The following is a 14,836-nucleotide window of genomic DNA, read 5'->3' as shown; positions in this document are numbered from 1 at the left end:
CTCCAAAGGCATGTGTGAATAAAACAATTTCTATGGAGTACCAAGTCCAGTGCTAGGGAAGGCACAATCAATGGTTATCGCCTGCAGGGAAAGCCCAAGACATTCTGTTGCCTGAAGCAAATGGTAAGCGGTTGCCTCCTCCCAGTCCCATGCCATGTACGAAAGCTCAGCAGACTGCTGGATCTTATTTCAACATACTTCACTGTACCCTGAGGGCAGTGGCTTATTTAGTGGATGCAGGTAGGTTGCATAGCACACACAGCTCTCTTCACTTGCTGCCCTTCGATATTTGCCACCTGAGGCAGCTTGTCTCATGGTAGGGCCAGCTCTGATCACCTGCCTAACATCAGCAGGTGGGCACACCCAAATCTATGTCTCCCTGAATGGGCAAGGAGGCAGCCCGCCCTTGAGACACAAAGGGAGCCCCACACATGATATGAGCCATATGTTGAAATAGGCGCTTTTGATTTGAGCCCACAAATGCAAAGGAAGCTTGTGAAATTATTACAATAATAATAATAATAACAATAATAAATTTTTATTTATACCCCGCCCTCCTTGGCCAGAGCCAGGCTCAGGATGACTAACACCAATAAAACTATAATAAAACATAATGGGGGCGGGGAACCAGTTTATTAAAATACAAGTTAAAATACAATTTAAAATGCAGCCTCATTTTAATAGTAGCCCATAAATCAAAACCATAAGGGGTGAGAAACATAAGGGTCAGTCTGTGCCTTGGCCAAAGACCTGGTGGAACAGCTCTGTCTTGTAGGCAGAAAGATGTCAAGTCCCGCAGAGCCCTAGACTCTTGTGACAGAGTGTTCCACCAAGTCGGGGCCAGTACTGAAAAGGCCCTGGCCCTAGTTGAGACCAATCTAACCTCCTTGCGGCTTGGGACCTCCAAAGTGTTGTTATTTGTGGACCTTAAGGTCCTTCGTGGGGCGTACCAGGAGAGGCGGTCCCGTAGGTATGAGGGTCCTAGGCCGCATAGGGCTTTAAAGGTCAAAACTAGCACCTTAAACCTGACCCTGTACTCCACTGGGACCCAGTGCAGCTGGTAAAGCACTGGATGAATGTGATCCCATGGCAAGGACCCCATAAGGAGCCTCGCCACGGCATTCTGCACCCACTGGAGTTTCTGGGTCGGTTTCAAGGGCAGCCCCGCATAGAGCGAGTTACAATAATCAAGCCTGGAGGTGACTGTCGCATGGATCATGGTGGCCAGATCGGGGCAAAACAGGTAAGGGACCAATGGCTTGATACGGCGGAGATGGAAAAATACCACCTTTGCTGTGGCTGCAACCTGCGCCTCCATGGAAAGGGAGGCGTTGAAGGTTACACCCAAGCTCTTGATAGAAGGCGCTGGCACTAATTGAGCCCCTGCAAGAAATGGGAGTTGGCCCCCCAACCCCATGTTGTCCTGACCCAGCCAGAGGACCTCTGTCTTCAAAGGATTTAACTTCAACCGGCTCCCACCCAGCCACCCAGCCACAGCTTCCAAGCATCTGGTCAGTGTGTCCGGGGCCGAGTCAGGGCGGCCGTCCATCAACAGATTAAGCTGGGTGTAATCGGCATATTGATGACAACCCAGCCCAAAGCTCTGGACGATCTGGGCAAGGGGGTGCATAAAGATGTTGAAAACCATAGCGGCAAGGATTGTGCCCTGCGGGACTCCACACACCAAGGAATGTCGTGGTGACAACTCCCTCCCTAGCACCACCCTCTGTCCCCAACCTGAGATAAAGGAGCACAACCATTGTCGGAATGCCCTGAATCCCTACGTCAGCAAGGCAGTGGTCCAAAAGTTCATGATTGGCCATATCAAAGGCTGCTGACAAATCTAAAAGAATCAACAGTCCCAACGCACCTCGATCCAGCTGTCTACAGAGATCATCTGTCAGGGCGACCAAAGCCGTCTCAGTCCCGTAACCAGGGCGGAAGCCGGACTGAAATGGGTCCAGAGCTGATGTTTCATCCAGAAATCTACCAAGCTGTTTGGCAACCGCTCTCTCAATTACCTTACCCAGGTACGGAAGATTCGAAACCGGGCAGTAATTGGATAGATCTAAAGGATCTAGAGATGTTTTCTTTAAGAGCAGACACACCACTGCTTTCTTCAACTCCCCTGGGAAAGTCCCTGTGCCAAGGGACTGATTGATGATCTCACCCAGGGGGGCCTGCACCTTGTCTGGACACGCTCTAATCAGCCAGGACGGGCAGGGTTAAGGGGGCAAGTGGTGGGCCTTCCAGCTCGGATGAATCTGTCTACATCAGCAGGGAGTATCCAATCAAAGTGGTCCAATACCAGACCCGAGGACAGTTGAGGGCCCCCCAGTTCTGTTACTGTATCCAAACTGGCAGGGAGGTCACGGCGGAGCAGCAAGACTTTCTCCGCAAAAAAGCTCGCAAATGCCTCACAGCTGCGGGTCAAATTCGTATTTAAATTTAGCTGTTCCTCTAGGGTTGTTAGAGACCTAATTATTCTAAAAAGTTGCACTGGGCGAGAGCTAGCGGATGCAATGGAAGCTGAGAAGTAAAACTTCTTTGTGGCTTTCACTGCCATCTCATAGGCTTTCATAAGCATCTTATAAGATGTTCTTGAGGCTCCGTCGTGAGCACACCGCCATACTTGCTCTAGCCATCTGAGGTCCCGCTTCATTTTCCAGAGCTCCTCGGTAAACCAGGGGACCCAGTATCAGCAAGGTCGCAGAGGGCGCTTAGGTGTGATCTCATTGATGGCCACCAAGAACCAGCTATTCCAGTTCTCAACAAGCTCATCTAGTGAGCCACCAGGGGGAGCAGGGTCCCGCAAGCCCTGACGAAATCCATCAGGATCCATCACAGGCAAGCCCAAATAGGCTCACCACCCAAGTGGGGTGGAGGCAGGTATCCTGGCTTTCAGAGCATAGTGATCAAACCATGGCACTTCCACAAGTGAGGACATGATCACATCTATACCCGCACCAAAAATCAAATCCAGCGTGTGACCTGCTTGTTGTGTGGGACCCAAAACAAACTGGAAGAGCCCAAATGTAGCTATGGAAGACACCACGTCCACAGCCCGTGAGGAGGGGGTGGCATCAGCATGGACGTTGAAATCCCCCAAAACCAGTAGGTTAGGGAACTCCAAGGCCCAGCCTGCCACCACATCCAACAGGCCTGACAGGGTGGCTGTTGCTGCGCTAGGTGGTCGGTACACCAGCCAGACAGCCAAGCTCTCCTTGGTGCCCCACACTAGGCCAACACATTCAATGCTGGAGACTGATGGTGGTGGCAGAGCACTAAAAGAGTAATCCTCCCGGATTAACGCTACTGCTCCTCCCCCCCCCCGACCCACAGTCTGCGACTGGTGGAGGACGGAGAAACCCGGGGGTGCTATCTCATACAGGGCGACTACTCCCCCTTCACGCACCCTGGTCTCCGTCACACAAGCCAGGCCAACCCCCAAAGAGATAAAAAAGTATCACATGGTGGTGGTTTTATTGCCTATAGACCTGGCATTGCACAACACCAGTGACGGAGGTGGGTAATCCCTGCTCGGGATGGGGTGTAGATTGGAAGGTGTTTGGGCATCACCACATCTCAAAACCCTTCACCTATAATATCTACCCCCACCGCCAAACCTCCCTCGCCCTTCAATGGTGGTGATCCCAAACCCCGTGTTGGCCTCCTCTATAAAGGAGTGATATCCCCTCACTAACAAGTCGTCCCTGAACCAGGTCTCCTGAATCAGAAAGGTATAATGTTGAGATACAAAATCAGCAGGACAAAATCCCCAATAGGTGTAGCCCATCCTGCCGCACCCCAGGCAAGGAGGGCGGCCCCACAGTGGCCCGCTAGCTGTCAATCCCTCCCTCCTTCATGGGATGGCCATGGGGCTATTAACTCTTTCTGAACCTTTGGGAGTATTAAAAAGGCATATGCTGTAAAATGGGGTTCACTAGCCAGCAAAGAGCCAGCTTCATGCTCAGGAACTCCACCAGTCCTATCTTGCCAGTAATGCAATAGGGAAGAACGGTCGTCCTTGTAGATTTTGGGAGTGTTAAGCAAAGGTCCGGATATAACCTGGTTGCTTAGTTTCAAGAGTCTATCAGTGACCTGAGGTTCTTTGTGAGTTATTAAAATAGGAATGTCAGGGTCGCCAGACTCCTCCTCTTCATAGCTATCGCTTAGGAAGAGATCAGAGAGTTGCACCGATGTCCTTCTTCAGGATGGAGAGCTGTTTGGGCATATATAAATATTGTGTTCCAGGCTCTAGTGTCCTTATATTTTGAATTGAAATCTCAGACTTTATACTTAATAATCTCTTCTTCAGTTCTTGTATTTCTGAACTCACAGATTTCTCTTCCACCTTTGGACTCGTAATGTTTCTATTGTTTAATTTAGTTTCCCTTATCGGCATTTGCTTTGATTTCTGCCAGGGACCAACTTTCTCACTGTTTCATCTTTGAAAACCCTTATCGGGTGAAGAAAATGAGACCACCATAGGATGTTTTTCATCTCCCTAAGTCAAGATGGGAAGGCCGGTTTACTAAAAGTCATAAGTAAACGTTTGGTATTTCTTGTGTTGGGCAAGAAATGGAAATTTTCCAGATCTACTTTTTAATAATGGCAGTTCAAAAGCTGGGATAAGATTCATCCACCTGCGGTGAATCTCAGCATTATCTAGTTCTTTTGAAGAACTTGGCAAGACCTTATTTCGTCCATGACTCATCTTGGCAAATCGCTAAGATAGCTATGCCTTATCATCCTTTTAGCCCTTTGAGAATTTGTCAAGTGAGGGCAAATATCCAAGTTTTCTTCTATGTTAATTATTTTAGCGAGAAAGATTGTGATGGGATCTGGAGTGCCTCTTTCAGGTCCTCCAAACCAGGAATATAGTTGGATAGAATGTCATTTTCCCAAACATATTTACCTGCACTGACATGAGACCTCTTTGCTCTCCCACTGTTTCGACATCTGCTCCTTTTGGGGCCATATAACCCCTCTGGGTAGAGGAAAGCTGTTGACATGACATTGAAGTTACCCTGCAGGTATCACCATTTATAAGCTACTTAGATGTTACAGCAGCAGCAGCAGCAGCAGCTAAGCAAGCCCACACATGGGACTAAATAGATGTCACAAGGAGAGCAAAGCCTGACTTAGAAGCTGCCATCTATCAGAGCTCACCATTGAAAGAGTTAAAATTATTCCTGGATTGTTGTTTAGACACAGACACACAGAGGAGAAAGTGATGCTTCTTTTGACGACAGACAAATGCTGCACTGTATGGCTACAGGAGAAGGAGGCAGTCGCTCCGACATCTCTGGTTGCTGCAGCCATACAATGACCCGCTTCACTACTGAGTGTTGGTGGAGTTCACAGCACTCACATCCAGGAGGACACCAATAAATAGAATTTTTATCCTTCATGATTGAGGGCTTCCAGTTTATTCTCCATTGTCTGCAATTGTCTGCATCAGAGGTAGGCGCTGCAGGGTAGAATGACACCCCTGCAAAGGGGGCACTGCTGCCTGCCTCACCTTCTTGAGCCACGACAATTCACCTGTCCTTCCTGAGCTGGTATGCAGGAGCAAGGAAGAGGAGCTAGGGCAGCAGCATCCCCCTTTAAAGACGTTTTTGTTGGGTTTCCAACAAATGGAGAAACCATCAACAATACAATGGCAATAAAACAACCATATGGGACAGGAGGTACAGTAAAATGGGCTTGTCAAGAGAACAAAATAAAAGTCAATAAGTAAGAGTGGAAAGAGCTATCTCAGTTCACAGATTGCCATGATTCATTGCAGGGACTGGACTATATATGATCCTCAAGCTCCCTTCTAACTCTACAATTCTATTAGTCTACATTGATTACAAAAATACTACACAGAAGCAGACCAGCATCCTTCACTTGCCTTGTGCTCCCTGTCTCTGGACAGTTGTATGGATTTTGTCCCAACAAAAAAGGGCAGATGGGTGGGTACTGGGAAACATCCTGTGGAAGTTTACTCAGGAGAAAGCCCCACTATGTTTAAACAGAGTTCCCGGGTAAGTGTGTATAGGACTGCAGCCTTAACTAATGAAAACCTCAGTTCAGCCAGGAGCAAGGTGAGGTGAGAAGACACCTTTGGCTCATGGGCCCCAATTCAGGGTCCCAATTTGGCCTGAAAGGCCACCTTTCCAAGCCATGTCCATATGCCCAATATATAGGATGTCAGGTTTGGGGCAGGTAAATATGTGGTTCCCCACGTCTACTTAAGTTGTTCAATCAGATGGCTCCACTAATTAAGAAATCCCACTGTGGAGCAGGACTTGACGAGGCTTCTGTCCAAGAACTGGCAGCAGCGGAAGTCAGCAAGACTGAGCTTGATAGACCAGTGGCCTGACTTGGTGTGAGGCAGCTGAGTATGCCCATAAGATTTATTCTTATTTATTTATTTACAGCAAATAGTTGTGTGCCCCATTCAATTAAAAAAAAAAAATTAAAGCAGTTCACAACAACTGAATGTAAAACCATACAATAAAAAATTATATAAAGTTAAAATCAGAGATTGGAGTAACTGTTGCAGAAAGTTGTATTAATTATCCACAAAGGAAAGTTTCAGAAAGGTGTTTAAAAGCTGGAGCAGAAGGTGCCTGCTGAATCTGTCAGAGCCAGCTTTAGGGACTGGGAGTTACTTTGGTCAAAGGCTCGCACCTCCTTAGTTTAGGCTTCAATCAAATTTTGATTAAATTCTAAAACTAAAACAATTTACAGTAATACGAGTTTTAAGTTTGCATTAAGAATGTAAGAACAGCCCCACTGGATCAGTCCGAAATCATGCCCAGTCCAGTTTTGTTTTCCATTGGCAAAGCAGGACACAAGTGTGATGGCCATTTCCCATCACTGCTCCCCAGGAACTGATATTAAAAAATATACCATTTCTGACCCTAGAGGCAATATGCAGCAACCATAAGGCGTTTGCAGTAATCCAGGCCAGTTCAAGCTGGCAACCCGTACCTGTGGCAGCAATTTCCATAGTTTGACCATGGGATGTGCAAAGCAGTATTTCCCTTGGTCTGTCTTGAAGCTCTCACCACTCAGCTTCACTGAATGACCCTAGATGTTTGAATCTAATTCTTACTCCCAAGACCGTGGCAGGTGACCAGATATTCTCACACATATTCAAAAGCACATAACTTGGTAAAGGCAAAAAACATCCTCAGCTGCAAATGGGAAGCACAGTGATGGATTGCTTCTGCCATTCACTTGTTCCTTGAGTCAGGAATCCCACTACACAGGAATGAGTAGAAACAGGAGATCCTGGACCAGTCACCACTTCTCTGCCTAACCTACCTTACATGGCTGTTACATGACCCTAGCATACCCTGGTTGTGTCAAGTTTCTTCTTGATGTCCTATTGTTTACACATTACTGCAAAGGTATAGGGGGCAGCATCAGCATCTCATTTCTCATCTTCTCCCATATGCAATGATTTATTGCTGCATTTCTTTCATTGTGGAACACAAGGTGGGGATCCCTAAGCCTCCTCCCATCCAAGTGCAGATTAGACTCAGATTAGGCTTAGTTGCAGAGAGGTTGCATACATCACATGCCTTCAGACTGTTCTCTGGGACCTGAATTTCAGGGTACCACCATCCCCCTACAGATGAGCAGCAGAACTAGCTGGGTGAGTCAGAACAAACACTGCCTGTTTCTAAGAGCAGCCAACTAAATATCTCTGAGAGCCTCACAAACAGGGCATGATGTGACCATGGCACTTCCTGCCTTCAGTCCCCTACAGCTGGTGTTTCAGAGGAATACTGCCTCTGTATTGGGAAGCCCTATTATAATAGGCAATAGTGACTGATAGAGCTAACCTCTAGAAAGTTGTCTAATCCCAGGGGTTGGTGTGAGAAGTCACCCTTTGTTCTTTGCAATAGCCTTCATTTTGCAGACCAAAAGCACTTCACTATATCCTTGCCCAGAAACATGCATGAATAGGGACCAGAAGCCACCTGGATCAATGAAGCAGCAGCTGAGCACCTGATTTCCCTGAAGAAGGTCCTTGGCTCCTGCAGTTAAAGCAGGGGTGTGGAACCTCCAGGCCAAACTTGGCCTGCCAGACCTCCCCATTTGGCCCATGAGGCTGTTTTGGGTAAATCATGCCCACCACCCTACACTCGACATAAAAAATGTCCGATGTGAAGCAAATAATGGCTTGAAAGGAGCTCCCAATTGTTCCTTAACATGCTCCCATCATCCATCATCACTTCTTGCTCCATGAAAGAGAAGCTGTTTCCAAGGCATGGATACTCCTTTTCCCTCCCAGCGCTGCTACTTGAACCTCTGGTTTTTGGAGATTCAAATAACAGAATGGAACTGTTTCAAACAAACCATGCTGTGCTTTGAAGTTCCAGCAATCAGGGCTTCAAAATGCATCACCCACTGACATCACAGCAATGTTGAGTTGCAGGCAACTGGAGAGGGCTTTCTCTGCCCAAAATCAAGGAGACATCAAGCCTAGGAAGTGGACAAATAGTCTGATCTACCATAAGGCAGATTCCCATGTGCCATTGGACCTCGAGTTTAAAAGCTTCACAAATAGAACAGGTTTTCATTTTCATCTTGGTCCATCAATAAGAACCAAGTCTGGGCCAGAAGAAGACAGAACAGTCAAAATACTCACAAGGTTTTTTCTGGCTGGGCAGAGTCACCTGATGTTTTCTTATCCCATCAAACAAGAGCTCTGCTCCACCTCTGAAAATTTAAGACAAGAAACACATAATCAGCAACATTCTGAAAGACAAACATCATAGAGGCACCAGCCTTTTATAGTGCATGCATAATTAAAAACAAACTAAGGTGTTTCCCCTCACTTCATGTGCATTACTTCATGTGCAAATGCAATAAATTAACTCATTGACTTAGCATACAGGGTTGATCCAAGACAATTTGATGCCTGAGGAAAAGGACAAGATGCAACCTACACCCTCTCATTTCACACAGAGAAGCCTACTCAATTGGCAACTGAATCTTATTCCTCAATGGTTGTCCTCCTTCCTTCTTAACAGAGGGGAGAAGGGGCAGCCTAGGGGGCACATGGCAGGGTGTGTGATAAACTGAGCTCTGTCTTCTTAAGGGGGTTCAGAAAGATCAACTGCAGGAGGCTGCCACCACTGTTCTGTAGCTGCTGCCCCATTTGCCATCCAGGTTGGCTGCCTCACTTTGCCTACCAGTAGAGTTGGCTCTGCAACTTATCTAATAGCCCCATTGAAAACCAATCCACATCAGTATTAAAAGAAAAATACATATATAAGGGGAAGAGGATGTATTAGGGAAAGAGGCACAGGAGAGAGAACTACAATGTAAATAAAGCATCTTCTAGCATTTCTGAAGGACGAGAAGAAACATATTGAGAAAGTTTCAATTGAGGAATCTGTTCAGCACAGGCCTGAACCATCATCAATTCTATATATACCTGCTCAAGGAAAAACCTCACTTAGTTCCAGAAAAGCACATACCAACCTGGCACCCTCCAGGTGTTGCTCAACTATAACTTCCATCATACTTGACCTTGGCCATGCTGGCTAGAACTGATGATGAGTCGTAGTCCAACAAGAGCTAGAGGACACCAGGTTGGGAAAGGCTGGTGCACAGCAATACTACTTAAGACACACAGCTGAGATTGATGGAGAGCAGGCAACATCTAACCATGGAGCCATGAGGGAATGAGCCATCATCAAAATCTACTCCAGCAGTTAATTGGTACTGGCTTCTTGGCATCCACATGCTTCATGATTGCCACGTTAACAGAGAGATATGGAAAAGGAATTGTCAAAATACTTACGGTGAAATATTAGCATTAGACCCAGTCCCTTTAAATCTAGTTACGTGGAGGGAGATTTTTGGCTGTACTATGGAACAGCACAACAGTGCCTTTGTAATGCTCACTGCAATGCTATTACTTATACAAAGCCACACTCCCCAAGGATTGCTCTGTTAGTGCTATCTAGGCTCAACAAAAAAGAAAAAGGGTTAACTGAAAACTGAAGTAGCAGTTATTAATGTTAGACAAATCTGGAGATTCATGAGCGAGGACAATCCCTACCAATGATAGGAAAGAGGCATCTTTCTGCTTGCTGTGAAAACAAGCTCACACTTTGTGTTAATCGCAGATACTGGGATGGGAGATAAGGTCCTTCTGTAGCATACTAGCTGGGGGGAGAACTCAGCTGCAATGTGAACACATAGAGCACTCTTTTAGGCACTTCCAAGAAAAGGGGGGGGGACCAAATAAACACTGCTTTTCTGGAAATCAGTTCTACAGTGGCTAGCATGGGCGAAGTAGTTATCTCAAAACGATGTACTAGATGGTGCGAGCATGGAGAAAGGACATTATTTATTTAAGTCGAAGAAACCCTTCAAGGTTTGGAGAAAGGTATCTACTAGAACTGATGGGGAGTTTACTTAGAATGTTTATATACTTTCAACTAAATGTTCTCCACACGTTTACATAGTAAAATGGGGCACATCTTAAAATCTCTTCAGAAGTAGCTTCCACCAGCCTAATGTTCTCCAGATGCTCTGGACTGTAAGTGGCTCCAGGCAGCACAATGGAAGTTCTGAACCAAAGCATTTGTTGGTGAAGGCTGAATTTAAGTTTAATACTGTACCCCTCTAGGATGTAAATCAGGGATGTGGACCCTAAGGTCCTCCAGATGCTGCTGGACACACAACTCTCATCATCCCCGACCACTGACCATGCTGGATGTGGCTGATAGGAGCTGGGAGTCCAGCAACAACTGGGAGGGCCACAGCTTTCTCCATTGCAGTCCACAAACATTTATGCCATAATAAATTTGTCAGCCTTCAATGTGCTACAAACCCTTTTGCTCTTTTTGTTATGAAAAACACGGCAGCCCCTCTGGAAATTAACATATGTAAACAGTATCTAAGGCACTTCATCTACATTATCATAGCAGGTTTGGTTCTTATAAGTGTGAATTCATATCCTAGCTCACTGAGAATGCAATTTCCCCCGGTTTTTCCCCATCAAGACGCACCATTCTAGTTAATGCACTACCACTAGACAGAGACAGTTATAGCCAACTGCAGGAGAGAGGGGACACCATCAGATACTGAGGGAAACATTTGCAAAGTCACAGGTGGGCTTGTTTGTTTAAAGAAGGATCATTTGTTTCATTTCTATACCTGTGATATTTCAAAAACTCAACATATTCACTGTAGCAAAAACTTTTAGGGACTAGAGATACTGGCATTTCTCTTTTTCATAGTTGTGTTGCTTCCCTTTTGTTTGATGCCAATGTTGCATGCTTGATTCCCTTCTTTTCTTGATTACATATATAGTCAAAAGTTGCAATCCAGTCTATTCCCATTCTGGAAGGAGTCCTGTACTTCACATGTATGTTTTGCTATTGTTGTTGTTTAGTCGTGTCTGACTCTTCGTGACCCCATGGACCAGAGCACGCCAGGCTAAGTGATGTTCAAACCCCCTCTTTAACAAGAGTGCCTTTTTGTAAACTTTTACAGCAAATGTCCTCAGTCTGGTGATCTCCAAATGCTTTGGACTACAACTCATCAGCCCTGGTCAACATGGCCAATGGTCAGGAATACTAGGAGTTAGTTGGATTACAACATTTGTAGCACCAGGGCAAGGAAGACGGCTTGACAGACTCATTCATCACTTTCCGCTGAGACCTATTTTTCATGGACCTTATAATAAACACTTAACTACAGAATGACTTCAGACTATTCAATGCAGAAAGCAGCATTTGAAAACTAAACATCAAGCACCTTGATGTCTGATGCCTAGCTGGATTTTTATCTCCCTTTCAACATTACCGAGAAAGGAAATACATTCAAGACTGAGCCACCTACATGGCACTAATGACGTAATATTGTTTTATACCACTTTGTGCATTCATTCATTCATTCATTCATTCATTTTCTTTGCCGTCCTTCGTCTGAGGATCACAGGGTTGTTTACAATGTAATTATTTTGTGGTCCTTAAAATGTCTAGCTCTTTATTCAACAAATAGAATCATAGACATAGAATTGGAAGGGACACTGAGGACCATCTAGTTCAACCCCCTGCAATGCAGGAATACACAGCCATCCCATACGTGGGTCAAACCTGATGAACCATTAAAATCAGGAGAGGCTAACATGTGACCCTCTAGATCAGTATTTTCCAAACTTGGATCTCCAGCTGCTTTGGGACTACAGTTCTCATCATCTCTGACCACTGGTCTTGCTGGCAAGGGATGATGGGAGTTGTAGTCCAAAAACAGCTGGAGTCCCAAGTTTGGGAAACACTGCTCTAAATTTTGCTACCCTACACCTCTCATCATTCCAGGCCACTGGCTGTGCTGGCAGCAGCTGATGGGAGATTGAAGTCCAGAAAAACCTGGGGGGCTACAGGTTAGCAACATGATTTAAAGGATAGTGGCAGACTATGTTCCTTCAGGTGCTAAATTTCTGCAATTCTAAAACAAAAGGTGTTGGAACTCATACCTTCCACTGCAAGCTAGTGCTCTGAAAAGGGCTCCTCATGACCCAGCAGTCAACTGATTGGTGGTGCCTGCAACCTCCTGTTTACTTTACCTGCCCCACACCTAACATTAAGTATGTGGGAGGTGAGAATGACTTGGCTGATAGGACCTTGCCATTTGGCCTCCCTAATTAGACCACTGGGCTGCAAGGTCCCCAACCGTATTCTATCCTGAAACACTAAAGGCACGTATGTAGGAACTGGTTCTGCCTATGCCTACTGAGAAAATGGCCATTCTGCATATGCTCAAAATCATTCTTTATTGTTACTTCACACATACCAGCGTTGACTTTAAAAGAAAATGGGATTCTTTGTGGGGAGGGGGAGTTTAAGGAACAACTCTTTGAATGTACAGAGAACAGTTAAATGACACAATACTGGTATATGATGCCCTGTAGTTTCCTTTCTCTTAATCAAGTTCCTTTAATCTGACACAAATTTTATTATTTATATACCTTTCTTTAGTATAACCAAATTCTTACCCACTTCACTTCACTCCTAGAATAGGAAGCCTCATTTGTGGGCCAAAACTGGACAGGGCTATCTTCATGCAAGCTTTCCTTCTCATGAAACCTGTGAATCTGCCACCTTGGCATAGTCACAAGCACCAATGACAGTCAGTCTCATTTTCAGTTCTCTGCCTCCCAACCCTTTTAAAGTCCACAAGTAACTTTAAGTTGATTGGAGGAAATCTACCTTGCCTGTTAAGTCTCTAGGCACCCCATTCTTAGTCCCCATCACCACCAGGTTGCCCCAGTATGAACTCCACCCCCACAAACCACTGGGAATCAAGAAGTATACACACACACAGCACCCTCTTTTAATCTATGGTGCTTTTAAACAAATAATGAGAAGATATTGTATGTATTTATGAGGGAGGAAAGTGTATGCCTCTCCACTTTCTCCGCACCGTGCATAACTTTGCGCCCCTCCCCTGTGTTCCCTGTTGGCTTCCTTTTTCCTAAGCTAAAAGCCATGATTTGTCACCTCCCCTTGTTGAGAGGAGTCCTTGTGTGATCCCTGTGTTTAGATGCGATTCCTGCATTGCTGTGGGAGGCGGGGACAAGCGACTGTCCTGAGTCCCTGCTGTTGGGGAGTGCGGGGCGTGGGGGGCGGGGCGAGGTAGGGAAAGAAAGATTCCTATGGGGAGAAGAGTAGCCTGTGAGGGCGAAGAAAGGAAGCTTTAGAAACCAAATGGGAAACAATGGCGCCCCCGTTTCCCTCCACCCGCCCAAAAAGAACACTCTCACCCCAAACCCAGACCCTCCACCCCCAGACCAAGCACCCCCTTCACCGGCTGAGCTCCCCACGCGGGATCTCGGCAAGGAAACCCTCCGCCGCCCCGATGGCGCCTTCCTTACCCGAACTCCAGCTGAAGAGACAAGGGCGCCGCCATCTTTTGTGAGGGAACGGCGTTGCCCGCAGCGGAAGCGCGAAGCCGCGTCTGCTTCCGTGGGCGGCGGAGGTTGCCGAGCAACGGCGCGCCGGAAGAGGCCTGGCCCCGCCCGCCCGTTTTGAAAAGGCTGGGAGCAGCCGCCTTCTGCCCTGATTGGGACCGCGGGGATGTCCCGGCCAGATTAGTGTTGCCTGCTGTGGCTGGTAGCCAGGGTGTCCGAAAAAGTTGCCAGCCGTAACTGAGAAGTATCAGACTTGCTGATCAGTTTTAGGTCCCGCAGTTTCTATACCCTGGAAATCATGGCTGCAAACACATAATAATAATAATAATAATAATAATAATAATAATAATAATAATAATAATAATAATAATAATAATATATTTATTTATTCCCCAGCCACTCCGGGCAGCTTCCAACAAAATATTAAAATACAGTAATGCATCAAACATTAAAAGCTTCCCTAAACAGGGCTGCCTTCAGATGTCTTCTAAAAGTCTGGAAGTTCTCATTCTTCCCACAACCACCTTGTTGTTGTTTATTCGTGTCAGACTCTTCATGACCCCATGGACCAGAGCACGCCAGGCACTCCTGTCTTCCACTGCCTCCTGCAGTTTGGTCAAACTCATGCTGGTAGCTTTGAGAACACTGTCCCACCATCTCGTCCTCTGTCGTCCCCTTCTCCTTGTGCCCTCCATCTTTCCCAGCATCAGGGTCTTTTCCAGGGAGTCTTCTCTTCTCATGAGGTGGCCAAAGTATTGGAGTCTCAGCTTCACGATCTGTCCTTCCAGTGAGCACTCAGGGCTTATTTCCGGTAGAATGGATAGGTTTGATCTTCTCAGAGTCCATGGGACTCTCAAGAGTCTCCTCCAGCACCATAATTCAACCCCCTAGCCTGCACCT

The 14,836-nt window shown here is 46.3% G+C and overlaps 1 protein-coding gene across 1 annotated transcript in view; it reads right to left on the bottom strand.

The window, feature by feature from the left end:
* The window catches only part of URM1 (ubiquitin related modifier 1), a 33,318-nt gene extending 19,312 nt beyond the window's left edge, over nt 1–14,006 (bottom strand). Inside the window, exons 1-2 of the mRNA XM_083721915.1 lie at nt 13,901–14,006; nt 8,654–8,724 (exon numbers count right to left, since the gene is read on the bottom strand). Of these exons, the coding sequence (XP_083578041.1) occupies nt 8,654–8,724; nt 13,901–13,935 (106 nt within the window). The 5' untranslated portion in view covers nt 13,936–14,006. The remainder of the gene's footprint in view (nt 1–8,653; nt 8,725–13,900) is intronic.
* Between the last annotated feature and the right edge of the window lie 830 nt (nt 14,007–14,836).

The sequence above is a fragment of the Podarcis gaigeae genome (genome assembly GCF_964106915.1).
Source record: "Podarcis gaigeae genome assembly, chromosome: Z".
In the NCBI taxonomy this organism is placed as follows: Eukaryota; Metazoa; Chordata; class Lepidosauria; order Squamata; family Lacertidae; genus Podarcis; species Podarcis gaigeae.
This window is presented reverse-complemented; position numbering and strand designations above follow the sequence as displayed.